The sequence below is a fragment of the Bubalus kerabau genome, chromosome 22 (assembly GCF_029407905.1).
Source record: "Bubalus kerabau isolate K-KA32 ecotype Philippines breed swamp buffalo chromosome 22, PCC_UOA_SB_1v2, whole genome shotgun sequence".
NCBI classification, from domain to species: domain Eukaryota; kingdom Metazoa; phylum Chordata; class Mammalia; order Artiodactyla; family Bovidae; genus Bubalus; species Bubalus kerabau.
The window spans coordinates 44759880-44779927 of NC_073645.1; the positions used below are offsets into that span (position 1 = coordinate 44759880).

Consider the following 20048-nt stretch of genomic DNA (forward strand, 5'->3'; position numbering starts at 1 on the left):
GCTTCCCTCCCCTCTCCCTGTTTTTCCTCCGCTGCTCACCTTTGCCCCTCAAACTTCTTGTCAGGGACTGTCCCCATGACTAGGCTCTTTCTTCCCTCCCCACTACTCTCCCTACAGTCAATGGTGGGTCACAACTAGGAGCTGAGTGGGGGCCGAGCGGAAGGAGAGGGTCGTGCAGTCAGTGTGTGCACCCAGATCCTTCTCAGGGTTCATCCCAGGCTCCTGTGATGAGGCCCAGGGTGGGGGTGGGGAGGGGCAGCCCTTCTCCTGGGACACTTCATGGGCGCCTTGTAGGTAGAAATGGGTCCATCAGAGCCCCTCCTGCTTCTGCTGTTTCTCAAGTGCCTTCAGTTCAAATCGTCAGTAGATCAAGATGGCATGTTTTGGGGTGATGTGTCTTGAACTCCTACAAGGGGCTGTTTGTTCCCCTGCTTCAAAGTCAGGACCTCAGACTCTAGATCAGAGGAGGTCACTGTACGTGTGGGTCTAGGCCAGATACGTCACCTGAAGGGACAGGAATGATTTCTGCTTCTGTCCCTGAGGCCTGCTTTCAGGCAAACCTTAATTTGTGTCTTCCTAAGCAGACTGTGATGGATGCCCCAGAGTGGGGAGGAATTTTTTTTTAATATTTTAATTTTTATTTATTTATTTTTTGAATTTAAATTTATTTTAATTAGAGGCCAATTACTTTACAATATTGTATTGGTTTTGCCATACATCATCATGAATCCACCATGGGTGTACATGTGTTCCCAATCCTGAACCCCCCTCCCACCTCCCTCCCCATACCATCCCTCTATGAAAGTATGATAACACATTTACAGGAGACTTGGAAAATACAGAACAAAGTTACATATAGTTCTGCTATCTAGTACAGTTATTTTTTAAAATAAATAAGATCTCTCATTGGAGCTTTAATATCAAACTCTCAAAATTAATAGAATGAATATACAGAGAAGTAAAAGAATATAACAGACCTGAGAAGCCCTGTGAACCAATTCAACATAATTAAGATTTATACAGTTTTCACACAACAGTAAGATACCAATTCTATTCAGGTTCCTATAGAGTATAAACTAGGAGACACTGGAACATATCCAGGGACATAAGACAAGGTACAAAAATTTCATGGTCTAAAGATATTGAAATCATAGTCTGTTCTCTTATCACTGTGGAATTATGTTAGAAATCAATATCAAAAGAAATTTGAAAATAACCGTGTCCCCAGTCCAATGACACTTCAGGACTCAGGAAGGGTAGGTGGAGATGGACTCCAGTGTCCTGGTTGACATTTATGGTCAAATAGTTTCAGGAGGACTTGTTGATTTTTATTTACTAAGGAAAGCAGTTTCTATGGGAAAGGAAATGAATGAGTGGCAGGTTCCCTAGTGGGGAGCATCCCTGGGCTGGGCACTGAGCTATGCATGTGTGGACTGTCCTCTGGAACCAAGGAGGCTCTTACTGCTCAATTTCCATTTTAGAGATGAATGGATTGAGGCTAAAGGAGAGAAAATAACTTTTCCAAAGCCATGCATCTCTCATCCACACAGGGCTGTGACCCAGGGCCAAGAACCAGATATTCTTAAGCTTTGCTACGCCTGATCGTTGTATCGTGAAGATAAGCCACAGCGCAGGTCCACCCTGGGAGGCCACGTGATTGAAAGCAGGGCCCTTGATCCATGCACCTAACTCAGGTCCCTGATACAGTGAAGCTTCTACAAATTAAGATGGTCCACTTCTCCTTAACTGAAAATTTTACTCAATGTGTTCACCACAACATCAAATTCACCACCAAAGGATTAACAGGAAACGTTTATGTCCTAGTTGGGTGAACTACTCTCTTAGTTTGGCTGGGACTGAGATATTTTCTGGGAGAAGGTAGTTCAGTGCTGAGACCTGGATAACCCTAGGCTAAAGGGACAAGGTGGTCACCTTCCCGGGGGCTGACTCTTCCAACTCTGGCTGCAGAGAGGGAACATTGGCCCTAAACTGAGTAGATCTGGGGAAAACAAAGACATCAAGCTGAATGGGCTAGCCTTTGAAGGCCCTCCCTCTGCCCTTCCCATGTGTGACCAGGACGGTCCCCAGGGTGGAGGACAGTGAAGCGTTTCTCTCCTCTCACGGCCATCCCTTTGCACACGGCTCGTCTTCACAGGGTTGTGCGTTTTCCATTCTCTTACCCTGACCCCTCTGTAACCTCTCATTTTCACGATGTTTTCTGTTTTGCTACCTTTCAGCCACACTGGTTTCAACAGAATCAGATGAAGCTAAGTGTAGACGATGTGATTTCACCACTTCCCCTCATCACGTAGAGATGAGCCTTAAAGTTGAGGTGCAAGTGGCTTCTCTACGGGGGAGATGTACGTACCCGTTACCAAAAGAACATAGCTTTCTGTACTTCACAGCCTGGCTCCGTCACCACAATCCCTAACTCCAGTCTCTCCAGACCTCTCAGGACACCCCCTTCTGCCTCATTCCTTCTCTCCACCCCACCGCATCTTCCAAACTCAGGAGAAGCCTCCCTGGGGTGGGGGGGAGGAGGAAGGGGCCACATCTCCATGCAGCAGGTGGCCGAGGGGGATGGAGCCGCCTCGTAATGGACAGGGGACATCACCGTCTTCAGGGTGAGAGATGAGAGCTTCACAGGGAGAGGGAGTGAGGATATCGTGATGGACCGGGTCAGAGGGTGCAGCTGACCAGAGATGGGCTGTGTGCTCTAGAGGTTTCCAGGCCCAGGCACTGGCTGAGCACCTTCCAACAAGGAGCTCATTAGATCCAAATGCCCGAAGGAAAATGCCCCTTTTATCCTCACATACAGATGTGGAGCCTGGGTGTCACTGAGTGGGTCCCAGTGCTCCCTGCAGGTCTGCACAGTGAGTGGGTTTTCATGGCTCTGAGGGGTCTGACTCCTCAGGCTGTTCCTTTGCTATTTCTCAGGCTTCACTGGGAAGAGACACACAGGACGCAGAAGGAGGGGGTTGTGTGCACCTTTTGACTTCCAGTCTGGCCATGCTGTTGATGATAAAGATTTATTTGCTGAAGAGGGATTAAATATATCTGTTTTCAGGGGTCAAAACAAATTTCAGTGATGGGTATGGTTCCCTTTTAAATGTTTAAAAGAGTAAAACATCAAAATCACTCTTTTGGAGGTCATTAGACTTGGATCATTGATGTTGATCTGTGATTTCTGGAATCCGGAAATCACAAGGTTTAATGATGGTGTGGCCACAGGAACGGCACAGCAACCCCCGCCTCCAACCCAGGGCTTGTCACAGCCTCTGGGCACCCAGAAACCTGCCTTCTGTTGTAGAGGCTAGAAAATGTGGGGGTGTCCGCAGAAACTTCTCTGGGTGGATCTCCAGCTATTCCTCATGGGAGCCAAAGTGTACCTGGACCATCATCTTGGAGAGAGGTTATACAATTGTACTGACAATTCCATTTCTCAGGTCAGTGCTCAGTTGAGTGTTGTTTGCTGATGGTGTGGTTTTATGGGAAGGTGTCCCTCTTTGCCCCTTTCTGTTTCCCCTGCACCACCCAGCACGCACATCCAGACACATCCTGACCCCAGCTCACTCCTGCTGATGACCCTGCATGGCCCCCTGCCCTCTGCATAAAGCTGACCCTCCTTGCATGGCTTTCAGATCCCTCCAGGGGACCCCGATCTCCCCTCCCTTCTAACCTCTTCTCCCCTCTGCCCCTTCTCTGAGCTGAGCCAGCGCACACTGAGCTGTGGACCCACCAGACTGTTGGGCAGCTCTGAGCCTTTGCTCACACTGTCCCCTCTGCCTGGAAGGCACCTTCCACCTCTCCCAGACTCACCACCTGCTGCTTAGGGTCCTCATTTCCTAGTTCACGAGTTCACTGGAAGAAGAACTTTTCCATCACACCAGAAACCCTTGCTCTGACTCTGTCCACAGCTGGGCAGATCTTTCTTGGATTTGTGCCCCATCCATTAATCCGTGCAAAACTCTGGGGGACTGACAGCATAACATCACTCCTGCTGATGTCTGCGTTTGTCTCTCCTAGGATGCATGTCTATCGCTTGTTGGCTTGTTTTACTTAGGAGTGAATAACTGAATGAAAGATCAAATACATGTTTGAAAGTATGAAGGAATTTATAACGCTCCAGAAGGTATTTCCAAAGTAACAATAGTTACAGCATTTCTGTAGCAGGTTATTCTTCATATATTTTAACCTGGAAGTGACATTTTCATTATTTGTGGAATAAAGGTCACTGTCAGGGGAGGCTGAGATTAGTTCTATCATCTTATAGCTGAGGGCCATGTCCTTCTGTGAGGTCAGGTCTCCTACTAGGCGGAGAAGCTGCTCCATGTGAGGAGGACAACCTGGAGATGCCTGCCTCATAGCAGGGCTCAGACCATCTTCCAAAACCACACGCCAGGGCTGAAGGAGGCAGGCATTTCCTACATCACCATTTCTGTTAGGATCAGAGGGATAGATTATTCTAAAAGTTTTCATTGTTGTCTCTTTGACACTCTCCAAGACCAGTTTTGGATATGGGACTAGGAAGGAATCAGTCCGTCCAAGAGCGAGCTAGTATAGAGCGAGCTGAGTGTATGTCCTGGTGAGATGTCCCTTCCGTGTCTCGTTTTAGCCCAGAGAGGCTCCAACCTCGCTCCTGAGGGGGACACACGCTGGTGGCTGAGAGAGAGACAGGGTGGGGTCAGATCTTATGGGCAGGAGGAGGAGACGGAGACCTCAGCAGGAGTGTGACAACCCTGTGTGCACTTTGCCCACAGCAGGGAGAGCTGGACGCCCCTCTCATCTCTGTAGATCCTGGAGGCCAAGAGGGGGTGCTGGGCCCCCTGTGCTAGGGGTGCAGAGGGTGAAGCAGGAGTGGCATCACACACGCCTGTCTGGGCCTCACCTGACTCCGTGCTTGTTGCCCAAGGAAACGGTCCTCAGGGTTGGCTGTACTGTGCCCTCCCATGGCTCCTGATCCCAGAGTCCTGGGTGGGCTTCCCTGAGCCCCATCAGTGGGTTGCCCAGGAGGCCAGGAGTCACCTGCAGCCCCTGTGGGGGCGAGGGTCCTGGGTGACCACCACCCACTCCTAAAGGATGAGTCTCCTTCCCCATGGGCACCAGCCTGGGAAGTCTGGTGCACAAAGCAGTGTGATTGTGTGGGGTCTAGACAGGAGAGGCTGCCTGCCAGAGGGACCACAATTCCCAAGGCTGATGCCTGCCCTTCCCTCTGTTCCAACAGCCTCAACTGTAATGAAGAGTATGTGGAAATCGTAGACGGGCTGCCAGACAGTACCACATTTGGGAAGTTCTGTTCAGGGGGACACCTGGCGTTTCGATCTTCTTCCAATGTCATGACCGTGAAGTACTACAGAAGTTCCAACCAGCCAGCATCTTCTTTTGATATATCTTACTACGGGCATCCATCAGGTAGGTGAGATGGACAGGTGTCTGCTGACGTGCCCTCTCCTGTCCGTGCGTGGCTCTGTGGCCACTTGGGCATGTGGCTGTTACATGACTGCGGAAGTAAGGTCGAGTCTAAGTTCTGCATGATCATCACTGGGTGAGCAAGAGTCAGGATGACCCAGTGAGTCTCTCCAGAGACATCCACCCGCTCATTCTCAACATTCTGCATCTGAGATACTGGAATTGGAAAGATCTATATGAAAATTCTTTTCAAATTTTACTCTTCCCTTTGATTATGTCCCATATTCCTCCCAAATAGAAAATTTCCCTTTCTGGATCTTATAACCTTAAGCATTTCTGGTGTGTACATTTAAAATGTGTACGACACATAGTATACTATATAAAATGTATATATTTGCGAGATATATAGATATAACGCACATATATATCTTAGGATATAGATATAGCAGGATGTATATTCGCCATTTACTACACAAAATGTATATTCTGTTCACCAAATATTTGTGTGTACAAATATATACATGTGTCACCTAGGGCAAATCAGACACAGTTTCTCAAAACTGTTTCTTTTTTCTCATTAATGATCAGCTAAACTTTTCCCCAACTTATCAATGGGAAGAAAATGCTTGTTTAATTGAAGTGAAGTGAAAGTCACTCAGTGGTATCCAACTCTTTGCGACCCCATGGACTATACAGTCCATTGAATTCTCCAGGCCAGAATACTGGAGTGGGTAGCCTTTTCCTTCTCTAGGGGATCTTCCTAACCCAGGCATCGAACCCAGGTCTCCTGCATTGCAGGCAGATTCTTTACCAGCTGAGCCACAAGGGCAAGAAAGTGAAAGTGAAATCACTCAGTCGTGTCTGACTCTTGTGACCCCATGGATTGTAGCCTATAAGGTTTCTCCATCCATGGAATTTTCCAGGCAAGAATACTGGAGTGTGTTGTCATTTCCTTCTCCAGAGGATCTTCCTGACGCAGGTATTGAACCCAGGTCTCCCACATCATGGCAGATGCTTTTACCATCTAAGCCACTAGGGAAGCTCCCCAAGCCAAAAGGGAAGCCCACAAATACTGGAGTGGGTAGCCTACCCCGTCTCCTGCATATCTTCCTAACCCAGGTGTTGAACCAGGGTTTCCTGCATTGCAGGCAGATTCTTTACCAACTGAGCTATGAGGGAAGCCCCTGTGTAACTGACTTAACCAAACTCTAGTTGAGTTCTCCATCCACAGCTTAGTGATCGTGCTCACACCTAAGAGTGGACAAGTGTTGCAGATGAAAACAATCTTCCTGGAAGACTCTTCTGGAATCAGCTGACCACGAGGAGAGACACATCCTGGTCACCTGTCTGTCACACCTCCTCGTCCCATCCGGTCTCCTCCATGCTTTCCAGCCTTCTGTCTCTTCCCTGCAAAGAAAGACTCCTCACTCCTGAGTTTTCGATACTTGCCAGTCTTGTTGTTGGATCATTCCACTTGTCATTATAATCATTTTGAATAAAGTCTCTTTACCTGGTCTGGATTTGTTCTTTTACTCTAAATGTCCTCATGTCACAGGTTAGAGAATCAGACATCAGTGAGAATGAGAGGAACCTCTTCTGAAGTTCTTTAAAATCATAGAGGTTTTTATTTTTTGAGGCCTGTCTTCGGATAGTTACTTTGCCTATTTACTATTTCCCTCTTGCGCCCAAGATAAACCTCTAAGACAGAGTAGAGACATTGGAGCATCTTTCTGCTAAACTTTCTGACAATGTGGTTGATGATAAAGGATATTTGATGGTGATACATTAAATTTCTTCTAAAGCCCACTGGCCAACTAGCACTACATTCGGGTGTCTTAAAAAGATCTGCAAAGAGAAAAACATGTTTTTTTTTTGTGGGATCATCAGATTCAGGGGTTTTTGTTGGTTGGTTGGTTTGTTGGTTTTTAATTTTCACGATGTTGTGCTGGTTTCTGCCATACAACAGCATGAATCAGCCGTAATTTTACATACATCTCCTCCTTCGTGAGCCTCCCTCCCTGCCTCCATCCTACCCCTCTAGGTCCTCACAGAGCACCAGACTGGGCTCCCCGTGTTATAGAGCAGCTTCTCTCCAGCTACTCATTTTACACATGTTAGTGTATATATGTTGATGCTACTTTCTCCATTCGTCCCACTCTCTCCCTGTGCTACTGTGTCCACAGGTCCAGTCTCTATATCTGCATCTCCATTAGGTTCATCTATACCATTTTTCTAGATCCCATAAGTAAAGTGTTAGTGGCTGAAGCATGTCCAACTCTTTGCAAACCCATAGACTGTAGGCTGCCAGACTCCTCTGTCCATGGAATTTTTCAGGCAAGAATACTAGAGTGGGTTGCCATTCCCTTCTCCAGGGGATCTTCCAGACCCAGGGATCAAACCCAGGTCTCCTGCATTAGCAGGCAGATTCTTTACCATGTGAACTCAAGCCCCAAATCCCATCAGTTTCAGTTGAGTCACTCAGTCATATCCAATTCTGCGACTCCATGGACTGCAGCACTCCAGGCTTCCCTGTCTATCACCAATTCCCAGAGCTTGTTCAAACTCTTATCCATTGAGTTGGTGATGCCATCCAACCATCTCACCCTCTGTTGTTCCCTTCTCCTGCCTTCAATCTTTCCCAGCACCAGAGTCCTTTCCAACTAGTCAGTTCTTCACATCTGGTGGCCAAAGTATTGGAGCTTCAGCATCAGTCCTTCCAGTGAACATCCAGGACTGATTTTCTTTAGGATTGATGGGTTTGATATGCCCATGACATCCTGTACTTGGCCAATCTTGTCTGACCTTGGAAGCTAAATCCCATATATATGTGCTAATATACAATATTTATTTTTCTCTTTCTGACTTTCTTCACTCTCTCTAACAGGCTCTAGGGTCATCCACCTCACTAGAACTAACTCAAATTTGTGCTTTTTTATGGCTTAGTAATATTCCCAGATTCAGGTTTTGATGCTGCATTTTACCAGAGGCCAGGATGTTAGGAGGACCAAGAAGCACAATATCTGCCTGCGTGACACAAACCCCACACACGAGGGCACACCTGCATCCTCCTCTGTGTTACTTTGTTCTCTTTGGAGAGTTGGGGATGTAGAGTCTCTTCCCAGACTTGGGCAGGGTCATCAACTCCCCTGAGAGCACCACTCGTCTCTCTGGACCATCCTGATGAGACCAGCTCAGAAAGCCATGTTGGAGTCTTCCTTCCTCAAGTGAGTTCCCTGGACGTGGGGTTTCTTTGCTGATGTTGTGGATTTTAGGAAAGATCCCACCCTGGTCTCTTCCAGTTCACCATCCAGCACACGCATCTAAACACATCTGATTCCATTTGCACTTCCTGTTGAAAACCCATCCATGGGTCTCTGTCTTCAGGATAAAGTTTAGCCACCTTAGCCTAGTTTTCCAAAATCTTTCCTTTTCTGACCTTCCTTCCCTTCTAACCTCTTCTCCCCTGTGTTCCTCTCAATGCTGGACCATGACACACTGAGTTTTCGAAACTGAAGAATTTGGGGCAACTCCATGTCTTTGTCACACGATCTCATCTGCCAGGATCGCATCTGTCCAAACCTTTTGACTCACACGCCCTCTGCCAGAACCTCCCCCTCCCCCAACCCCCATATAGGATACCATGGTTCAGACTGAGGGCTAACGTTACCTTATCATCTTCCTGACACCTCTTAGGTGCAGGGTTCTCGCTCCTTTCCCCCCTCACTTACCTTGTGTAAATCCCTGGGTCATTTAACTTATCATTTGTTTATTAGTTGTGTGGCTCTACCACTGTGTGACTCCAATGTCCAAGTTGCAATTCTTAAATGAATGAATGAGTGAATGAGTATAGGTTCACACATGCATTTTCAATGATCCTGTAACGTACTGCATTTCTTTCCAGCCAGTCTTCACACAGGTTAATTTGGGAATCATATTTCTTCCATTCTAGGCTGAGCTGAACATAACCTACATAAAACTTTGTTCTACCTTTTCCAAATCTCCTGTAAATATGTTATCATGCTTTCATAATTTTAAAAAAATGGAATTAATAATGGGAAGATTTCTTTTCAGAAAGTTGATAGTTCCAGAGAGTTTAACAATGAAAATCACTGTTTCGATGACCTTTAACTTTTCCAAGATATCTTGAGGAAGTGAAAAGGGTACCCAGCTCATTTTATAAATTTAGAACAATCTGATGTAAATATAATCTGATACATGTAATGGGAAAGAACAGTACAGGAAAGAAAATGTCATGCAATCTAATTCAAGAACATAGATGTCAATATAAGAACAAAAAATGAAATAGAATACAGTTTTAGAAACTGAACATAGTAGTGTGATAATATTTGTAAAGCATAAGGATTTATTCCAGGAGTACAACGAGACACCAAAAACCTATTTAGAGGAACTTGTCACGTTAACAGAATAAACATAAAATCTACAATGACACATCAATAGATTCAAAACAAATGAAACAAAATTCTGTAACTATTAATGATGTCAAATAAAACTCTTAGAAACCACTCACTGACGGGTACAAGGTTAACATCATAAAATGCAGCTATGAAAAACACCTAGCAAGACGGCTTCTTTACTGAGGAGTCTTTGGAAGGAATTCCATTACATTATGAGCAATACGGAATGGCTGGCATCACCCTTGGTCAATTTTCTGTTGCAGGATTTGAAATTTTTGTTTTTACTCCACACAAACACACGCACAAAAACAGAGCTGGAGCAGGTTTGCCAGCTTGGGGATTCAAAAAGGGGATAGAATGTATTTCTTTTTTTAAGACTCTCTAAGAAATTTTAGGAACACTTTTTGTTCTGGGATTCATGGCACCTTGAAGGGGTGAGGATATTTCCTCCTTCAAAAGACTGACATGCCATCCCAAACGCCTTCAACCACAAAGACGGGCAGTGCCCCCTGGAGCTGGAAGGGAGGGGCTTTGGGGCGAGCTTGCCCAGCGGCTCTGGACTGGAGGCCCACCATCTTCTTGCTCTGCCTCCCTTGTGACTTGGCCTCACCCTCAGTGGGGAGGACGTGGAGCAGACCTCTCCCACCTCCCCTGCAGCCAGACCTCCCCTGTCCCTTCACCTGGGGACATGCTTGCTCATTCTTGCACCATCGCCAGGACGGGGAGCTTCCTGGGGACACTCACACCACCTCCTTCACCACTGAGGCCAGTCCTTGGAGCTGGGTCTGGGGTCAGCTTCTCCCAAGGCCTGTGACACATGCAAGGGGAACAGATGCTGAATAAACCTGCGGTTCTGGAAAGGCAGCTTACTAAATGCCCAGCAGACCCTTCAGCTCCTCCCTGAGAATAAAACCATGGTCACTGAGAAGGAGATGATGCCTACCCATGGGATGATCTAGAAAGAGAGCAGCTGGAAAGCTCTGATGGAGCAGGAGGTACTTAGGGGGTCTTTGAGCCAGGTGCAGACACCCAGTGCATCTCATGGAGAGGAGAGGAGAGGTGTGCCAGGGAGCAGTCCACAGGGAAGGGGCTAGAAGCAAGGAGACCAGGCCTGTTTAGGAACCTCAGAAACCAGGTATGAAGTTTGGGACAACCATCTGAGGGACAGAAGTCCTCAAAAGCTGCTGTTACCCCATAAATTTTCTCCAGAGGCTCTTGTGAATTTAGGAACCTGAGACTTTGATTCCTGAGTGCCCCTAGAAAAGGGACTGGTTTTTCCCCCCAGGCAGCCACAGCACAGCATGGACACTGCAGGGGAGGACAGCGGGCCTGATGTGGGATGACGTAGGATGAAGACAGGCTGCTTGGGCTGGGAGGTAAGATGAGGACCTGCCTTCCTTCCATGGTTCCCGCATTCCCTCCATCCAGGCACTTCCATCCATGGGCAGCTCCTTGGCCTCACCACAGACCAGGGCCAGGAAGCATTCTGTGTGTAGGAGAGTGTGAAAGGAACCTGGAAATGATGAGGAAAGAGAGATTCTAGATGGAAGGGGAACTGTGAGGAATTCTTGCATGTTATCATAGTCACAACCAGGGAGCTTAACCACCGGCGCAGAACCAGTATTGTTTTCTGAGAGGGAGACCCTGTCTAATCAGCCTCCTCCTCAGGAGAGCTTGAGTGACCAGATGGCTCAGGCAGCTTCCCTGGGCTCTGCTTGAGGTGGAATGTTTCTCCCACTGTGAACCCATTAGGGCTTCTGTAAAGAAAGATAAGACTTAGAACAGGCAGTTTCTACAACCCATAAGGAAAAGTGAGTGATGCAATACTAATAGAAACTGGCCCAAAGATATGCATGAACAGACATTTCACCAGAGGCCTAGCGCTGAGCTAGACACATGGAAAAGAGACCAAATTACTGAAATTTGGAGAAATGCACATTTTAAAAGTTGATTTATGAGCGTTTCTAATCTCCAAGGAATTCTGAAAAATTTAATCAAATTCAGAGTTGCTTACCTTCAGGAATATGGACATTGTGTTCTCCTGGTTGGTGTGTAATTGTAATGGTCCTTGAAAGGCAATTGGCCTGCTGTTCCTTTAAATGGGAGAATGACTTCCATTGTATAGACAGACCATGTTTAATTTATGCATTCGACGATGGATGGATGGATGCACATTTGGGTTTTTACCACTCTTTGATAGAATAAGGCAACTATGAATATTCATACACAGCATTCTGTGTGGACATCTTTTCATTTCCTTGGATAAATACCTGGTAGAAAGTTGGCTTATATATCCTCCACGTGTTGAGATTCTGATGCATGTTTTCAACAAGGAGCTCTTCTGGGTTCTTATAACTGTAACACCCTCACTAGTCTGAACCATGTGGGACTTGGTATAAGTATAGAATAAATGCCAACATATGCACACCTTTCTCCCTTGTGGACACACAACACATAGGCTGACATGTACTCCAGCTGCCCCACCAATTGTGACCCACACCTGGAGCAGACGGGGGGCTGTTTACCTGCCTCTGCCCTGAGTGACACAGGAGGGCTCTTAAGACCAGGCAGCCAAGATATCTGACTGGTCCTGCTTCAGCCACTGGCACCCTGGGATGTGGGCAAGCCCCTTGGTCTCTCTGGGTCTCAGTTCCTCTCCATCCAAGTCGTGCTGAGGTTTATGAAGTAACTAGAGGTGGACAAGCTGCAGCTGAACCCCAGGGAAGAGGGCCCTGCAAACAGGGCATCCCGGTGGTCTGTGGCTAATTTGCCAACCTTCATTGAGGATCACAAAAACAGGAGAGGGAGAGAAGAAACAGGCCATCATTTCCCAGTCTGGGTGGGAAAGGACACAGAAAATCTCTGACAAAGACAAGGGCAAGCAGCAGGCAACCCGTTTCTCCTAAAGAACCTGGCGCTCCTGCAGCCTTGCCGGGCTGGGCTCCAGGGGAGGAGGAGGTCAGGTGTCAGCTGCTGTGTGTATATAGCCCCAGGCCTCCGGGGCCAGGCTCACTGCTGAGGCTGGTGCCAGGCTGCGAAGATGAAGCTGTCCAGTGTCATCCTTTGGGCCTTGCTGCTCAGCACAGGTAAAGCCTGGACCCCAGCCCCTTGTCCCGGGGCCTCTCTGCTTCCTGGTCAACCTACAGATTCTGTGCAGTTCACTTGTTGCCCAAGAAGAGGGTCTGCAAGCTGCCCTCCTCCAAGGAGATGCCACCCTCAGCCTGGCCTGGAGAAGGAGAGTTCAGCAGCATGGCCATATCCAGGGCTAAGCATATAATGACTCTTAAACATTTTCTGGGCTCTCTCTCCTTGTTCTGACATGTGTTTTCTGGGCCCCCTGCCTCCCCTCTACCTCAGCCTTATGCCAGTATCCCCTGTGATGCCAGGTGGGACAGCCAGTCCTCAGTCCAGACCTGGAGGAGGTGAACCAGTTGTGGGCAGCTTTTCATGGGTCTTGGAAGTGTGATGGTGTGGGTGCGGGAGGTGGGACTCAGGCTGGACCTGATTGGAGGGGGCATCCAAGGGGAAACAGAGGCCCCTGGAGAAATCCCAGGACAGATGGGTGCTCAGCATCTGCCCCCCAGGGAGGGAGACGTGGCAGCAACATGAGCTCAGGAATGACCCGCAGGAGCAGCAGCTCCAGCAGGGCTGAGGACCTCCTGACGGGGGTCTTAGCCCTGCAGGGGGCTGGGCGCTGGGCCTGCCCTAAACACATAGGGACCCATGAGGATTCTCAGTGCTAGAGGGAAAGAAGAGGATAGCCATGCCTTCAGGGAAGCCTCTGTCTCCTTCTTTCCTTGTTCTCTGTGGGTCTCATTCTGTCCTTCCCTCTTCTCTCCCCTTTTCTTCTCAGACTGCTCTTTTCATCAACCCACACTCTGCTTCCCTCCCCATCCCCTGCTCCCCTGCAGACAACTGTGGTCATGACTAGGAGCTGGGTGGTTGGCAGGTGGGGAGGACGGGCTTGTGCTGAGAGCATGTGAGCACAGATCCCTCTCAGCATTTATCCCAGTCTCCTGTGATCAGGAACTTCCCATCTCCCTGGTCTTGGGTGGGGGGTGGGGGGGTTGCAGTTCTCTCCTGGGACACTTTGTGGGCAGCTTATAGGTAAAAACAAGTCCGTCAGAGCCTTCCTGCCTCTGCCATTTCTCAAGCACCATCAGTTCAAATCAACAGATCAAGGCAGCATGTTTTGGGGTGAACTCTTACATGGGGCTTCTTGTTCCCCTGCTTCAAAGCCGGGACCTCAGATTCAAATCAGAGGAGGTCACCAGAAGTGTGGGTCCACGATGGGAAGATGTGTGATTCTGCCTTTGAGATCTGCTTTCAGAGAAACCTTGATTTGTATTTTCAGAGCCGATGTGATGGATGCCCCATCCATCCATGGAGGGTGGGGAGGTTTCCTTTGTGGCCCCCGGTCCTATGCCACTTCGGTACTCAGGACGGGCAGCTGGAGACAGATCCCAGTGTCCTGGTTGACATCTATGGTCACATAGCTTCCAGAGCGCTTTTTGTTTTCAATTTACTGAGGAAAGCAGTGTCTATGGGAAAGGATATGAATGTGGTGGGAGGTTGACAGTGGCAGGGAGCATAGTGGACAGCCTCTCTGGGATGGGCACTGAGCTGTGTATGCGTGGACTGTCCTCTGGAACCAAGGAGGCTGTTACTATTAAATTTTCAGGTTATAGTTGAATGGACTGAGGTTTGTGACAATAAATGCCTTGTCTAAAGCCATCCAGCTCTCACCTGAGCCGCTCTGAGCCCCAGGGCCATCTGATTCATGCGCTGTCTGTGCCCATTGATCACATCATGGTCTCATCAATGGTGGAGCCTGAGGGGCTGGATCAGCACCCTTGACCCAAGCCCTGGACTCAGTTCCCTGGTACACTGAAACTTCATAAATTCAGATGGTTCACTTCTCTGTAGTGGAAAATTGATTTCATTTTGTTCAACCTCAAATTGGTCACTGACCTCAGTACAGAATTGTCCAAACAGTTCACGTTCATTAGAGTGATGAAATGTCTTGTTGTGACCTGGTTGGAGAGGTTTCTCGGGAGAGGGTCTTACAGTGCTCAAACTGGGAAATTCTTGGGGAAATCAGGCCAGGTGGGTCAGCACCCCGAGTGCTGACCTCTAATTGGCTCCAGAGTGGGGGCATCCCAGGAGACATGGTGGAATCGGAGAGACGAGGAGAAAGCAGCTGGATGAGGGAGTCTTCAAGGTGGAGGGCCAGGCCTCCATGCTGCCCTGCCCCTATGAGACCAGGTTTGTCCTGGGGACAGGGACAGCCGGGGTTCTCTCTCATGCTCTGTATCTTCCTTGAGACTCAGCCCTTCTCCACGTTGTCTATGCGAAAGGCTTGACTCTTCCGTAACTTCCACCTTGTCATCTTGACTTTCTGTTTTTTTGCTTGTTTCTTTCAGCCACATCAGATTCAACTGACGGGCTTCACTGTAAGTGCACAGATATTATTTCATCCTTTCCTGCTCATCACACAGAGAAGTGCTTGGGGGTTGCAGTTTCAATAGCTCTCCTGAAAACACTTTACCATTTTGGCAAACCAGGCCAAGGAACTTGTCATTTCCGGAGCTGACCTTCAGCCCTGGTTTTAACAGTCCTTAGGGTCTCATACCCCGTGACCTCTCATGAGCCCCACCATGCTCCTCCTCCCCTCCCCACCTTTCCTCCTCCACAGCCCAAAAGCCTCCCCTGCCCTCCTGCCTGCACAACCTCACTGGGCAGGAGTGGGACCACCTCTCCACAGCACCAGTGTCCCAGGATGACGGAGCTGCCTCCAATGGCCAGAGCCTGGAGGGCTGAGGAGCATCACCGTGTCCAGGCACAGGATGTGCTGGCAGCAGGAGGGGTTCTGGGCAGAGGGACAGGCTTCCTCCTGATGAGAGGGCTGACTGATGATTGATAATTGATCGACTGATGATCGATTGATTTCCCTGGTGACTTCTGCCCCAGGTACTCGCTGAGCATTTTTTACAAATAGGAAGTCTTTTGATGATAAACACCCCTGAAGAAAGTACTGTCTTTATCCTCACTTGATGAAAAATGTTTCATCATGCAAGTTTGAAGTTCTTCTATATTCAGGTGTCAGAACAAATTGCAGTAACGTGTGTGTGGGTTTGCTATGTTCTGCAGAGTACCAGATAAGATTCACTTTTGGGGGACTCCAGACTTAGACCCTGGAGGTTCCTTTGTGATTGGCGGAAGGGGAAGTTAGGACCACGTACGGTGGTGTGGCGCCCAGGGGCGGTACCCTCCCCGCCGGCCTGGTGCTGCTCCTGGGCACCTGTAATTCTCTCTTCAGTTAAAGATAAACATTTGTGCGGGGACCTTTATGAAGAGGAATATGGAGTGATCTACCCCTATCTGGGACTGCATACGGAATGCCTCTGGATCATCAAGATGGACCCAGGTTGCAAAATTCTTTTGGAAGTACACTATGTCCAGTAAGTGCTCTTTGCTGATATTGTGGTTTTATGGGAAGGTGTCTTTCTTGGCCTCTTCCCGTTCCCCCTGCACCACCCAGCACACACATTCAGACACATCCTGACTCCAGCTCACTTCTGCTGATGACCCTGCGTGGCCCTCTGCCCTCTGCATAAAGCTGACCCTCCTTGCATGACTTTCAGATCCCTCCAGGGGACCCTTGATCTCCCCTCCCTTCTAACCTCTTCTCCCCTCTGCACCCTCTCTGAGCTGAGCCAGCACACACTGAGGTGTGGACCCATCAGACTGTTGGGCAGCTCTGAGCCTTTGCTCACACTGTCCCCTCTGCCTAGAAGGCGTCTTCCACTTCTCCCAGACTCACCACCTGCTGCTTAGGGTCCTCATTTCCTAGTTCACAAGTTCACTGGAGGAAGAACTTTTCCATCACACCTGAAACCCCTGCTCTGACGCTGTCCACAGCTGGGCAGATCTTTCTTGGATTTGTGCCCCATCCATTAATCCCTGCAAAACTCTGGGGGAGTTTGAAAGGTTGTTGTTGAATCATGCGAGGACACCAGGATTCTTGGCCCCCAGAGGAGAAGAATTCAATCTGGGGCCATAGACGAGGCTTGACTGCTCAGAGCTTTTGTGTAATAAAGTTTTATTAAAGTATAAAGGAGATAGAGAAAGCTTCTGACATACACATCAGAAGGGGGCAGAAAGAGTACACTCTTTCTAGTGTTAGCAATGGAGTTATATACTCTCCAGTGAGTCCAAAGAATGTCTAGAGGTTGTAAAGACCTCAGCAGACCTACACCCATAATTTACATTTTAAGATAATGGAATTAGCCAGAAGGTTTAATCCAGAGACTGTCCTCAGGCAGGATACATTATTGTTATATAATCCTAAGGAATGTCAGTTCAGTTCAGTCGCTCAGTCATGTCCGACTCTTTGCGACCCCATGAATCGCAGCACGCCAGGCCTCCCTGTCCATCACCAACTCCCGGAGTTCACTCAGACTCACATCCATTGAGTCAGTGATGCCATCCAGCCATCTCATCCTCTGTTGTCCCCTTCTCCTCCTGCCCCCAATCCCTCCCAGCATCAGAGTCTTTTCCAATGAGTCAACTCTTCGCATGAGGTGGCCAAAGAACTGGAGTTTCAGCTTTAGCATCATTCCTTCCAAAGATATCCCAGGGCTGATATCCTTCAGAATGAACTCGTTGGATCTCCTTGCAGTCCAAGGGACTCTCAAGAGTCTTCTCCAACACCACAGTTCAAAACCATCAATTCTTCAGCGCTCAGCCTTCTTCACAGTCCAAGTCTCACATCCATACATGACCACAGGAAAAACCATAGCCTTGACTAGACGTACCTTAGTTGGCAAAGTAATGTCTCTGCTTTTGAATATGCTATCTAGGTTGGTCATAACTTTTCTTCCAAGGAGTAAGTGACTTTTAATTTCATGAGGAAAAAAAAGTTTGTTCTTTCTTCCTCCCTGAGAATTCCAGACCCCTCTCTCCTTGGGGACCCCTAGACTTCTTATCAACCTGCCTAGGAAATGACTCTCTCAGATTGACAGCATAACATCACTCTTGCTTATGTCTAAATTTGCTCTAGAGAAAGCAGCTTAATCTTTGGCGGGGTCAGGGAATAATTTTTTAACTAACAACTGAATAAATGAATGAATGAACCATTGAAAGAAAGAAAGAGTAAATGAATGATAATGGGAAAAGTGAACGAAATGATGTGGCAACAGCAAGCATTTGCAATGTAGCAATAATATACAGCACTTCTATAGCAGGTTAGTCTTCATAGATACAAACACAGGAGCCACATTTCCATGGCTGGCCACATGCGGTCCAGGGTGGCGGTTGAGACAGGTGATGTTCTCTAGCGATTCAGGGCCCTGTCCCTCCAGACCTTCTATGAAATCAGGTCTCCCACTGGGCGGAGGAGCTGCTCCATGTGAGGACAACCATGTGAGGATGTCTGCCCCACAGCAGGGCTCAGACCATCTCCCCAAACCACACCCCACGGCTGAAGGAGGCAGGCATTTCCTGCATCGCATTTCTATTATGGTCAGAGGGATAGGTTATATGGAAAACTTCCCCTGATTGACCTCTCCTCTTTTGCAGAGATTTATTTTTGTTCTCACTGTCCTTGGCATCAAGGAAGGAATCAGTCTAAGAGCAAACTAACTAAACAGGGGAGGGCACAGCTAACTAACTAAAAGTTAGCTCAACTAACTTAGAGAGTGTCAAGCGTGTGTCCTGGTGAGATGTCCCTTCTGTGTCTCGTTTTAACCCAGAGAGGCTCCAGTCTTCCTCCTGGGTGGGACACACTCTGGTGGCTGAGAGAGGAAGACAGGGTGGGGTCAGGTCTGATGGGCAGGAGGAGACGGAGACCTCAGCAGGAGTGTGACACCCCATGTGTGCACTTTGCCCACAGCAGGGAGAGCTGGCCGCCCCTCTCACCTCTGCAGGTCCTGGAGGCCACGAGGGGTCCTAGGCCCCCTGTGCTAGAGGTGCAGAGGGTGAACCAGGAGTGGTGTTACACACTCGTATCTGAGCCTCCCCTGACTCTTTGCTTGTCCAAGGAAATGGTCAGGGTTGGCCGTACTGTGCCCTCCAGTGGGTCCTGATCCCAAAGGCCAGGGTGGGCTTCCCTGAGCCATCAGTGGGGCTTCCCAGGAGATGTGGAGTCATGTGAGGGGAGGGTCCTGGGTGACGCCCCTCTCCAGAAGGGTGAGTCTCCTTCCCTGTGGGCATCAAGCCTGAGAAGTCTGGTGAGCAAAGCTATGTGATTGGGTCTGGTCCAGGTGGGGAGGCTGCCTGCTGGAGGGACCACAATTCCAAAGGCTGATGCCTGCTTTTTCCTCTGCTCCAACAGCCTCAACTGTGATAAAGAGTCTCTCGAGATTATAGATGGGCCGCCAGAATCTTCTAACTCACAGAAGATCTGTGACACTTCACACACGGAATACACATCTTCTACCAATACTATGACCGTCAAGTACACAAGAAAGCCCAACCACCCAGCCCCTGTCTTCTTATTAATTTTCCGTCGTGTGTTGTAGGGTAGGTTTTAGAGAGCAGAGACCTGCTGCCATGCCCTCTCCTGTCTGTGAATGGCTCCATGGGAGCTAGGTGTGTGGTATTTACGTGACTGTTGAAATAAACCTGACCATCACTGGGTGAGTGACAGGCAGCGTGACTACTGAGGCTCTCCAGAATCATCCACCAGTTCTATCCCAGCCCTTCTGCAAACCCCGGATTTTTGAGTTGGAAAGCCCTGATATGAAAATTCTTTGACAAATTGTATTTTTCATCTTGATGATGTGAAAATTTCCTCTCAAAGGTAAAATTTCCCTTCTTGATCATTTTAAAATCCCTTTGGCATTTTCCAATAAATTTATTTAAAATTTGAGGTACAGATAGTATCGCATGTTTGTGCTCAGTCGTGTCCGACTCTTTCCGACCCCATGGACTGTTGACTGCCAGGCTCCTCTGTCCATGGAGTCTTACAGACAAGAATACTGAAGTGGGTTGCCATTTCTTCCTCCAGGGAATCTTTCTGACCCAGGGATTGAACTCGCATCTCCTGCGTCTCCTTCATTGTAGGTGGATTCTTTACCATTGAGCCATCAGGGAATATACAATACATATATATAAGGTCTATAGGTGTATAGTAAATATGTAGATATATAGCAGATATATATTATATATATATGTATACGTACATATATATGCATATATGTATATTAATATACTAATGGAAAT

The 20048-nt window shown here is 48.2% G+C and overlaps 1 protein-coding gene across 1 annotated transcript; it reads left to right on the top strand.

The window, feature by feature from the left end:
- The first annotated feature begins 12864 nt into the window (after nucleotides 1–12864).
- On the top strand, nucleotides 12865–19345 carry LOC129636755 (spermadhesin Z13-like). Its single transcript, XM_055560365.1, has 4 exons — nucleotides 12865–12910; nucleotides 15248–15277; nucleotides 16144–16285; nucleotides 19159–19345. Exons 1-4 carry the CDS (start codon nucleotides 12865–12867, stop codon nucleotides 19343–19345), a joined length of 405 nt encoding a protein of 134 aa, XP_055416340.1.
- The last annotated feature ends 703 nt before the right edge of the window (nucleotides 19346–20048 follow it).

Bases quoted from the DNA above. Each gene is read 5' to 3' on its own strand.
- LOC129636755 (XM_055560365.1), top strand. From the start codon at position 12,865: ATGAAGCTGTCCAGTGTCATCCTTTGGGCCTTGCTGCTCAGCACAG. The intron at 15,278-16,143 runs GTAAGTGCACAG...TTCTCTCTTCAG, and splicing joins TTCAACTGACGGGCTTCACT to TTAAAGATAAACATTTGTGC. The intron at 16,286-19,158 runs GTAAGTGCTCTT...CTGCTCCAACAG, and splicing joins TTGGAAGTACACTATGTCCA to CCTCAACTGTGATAAAGAGT.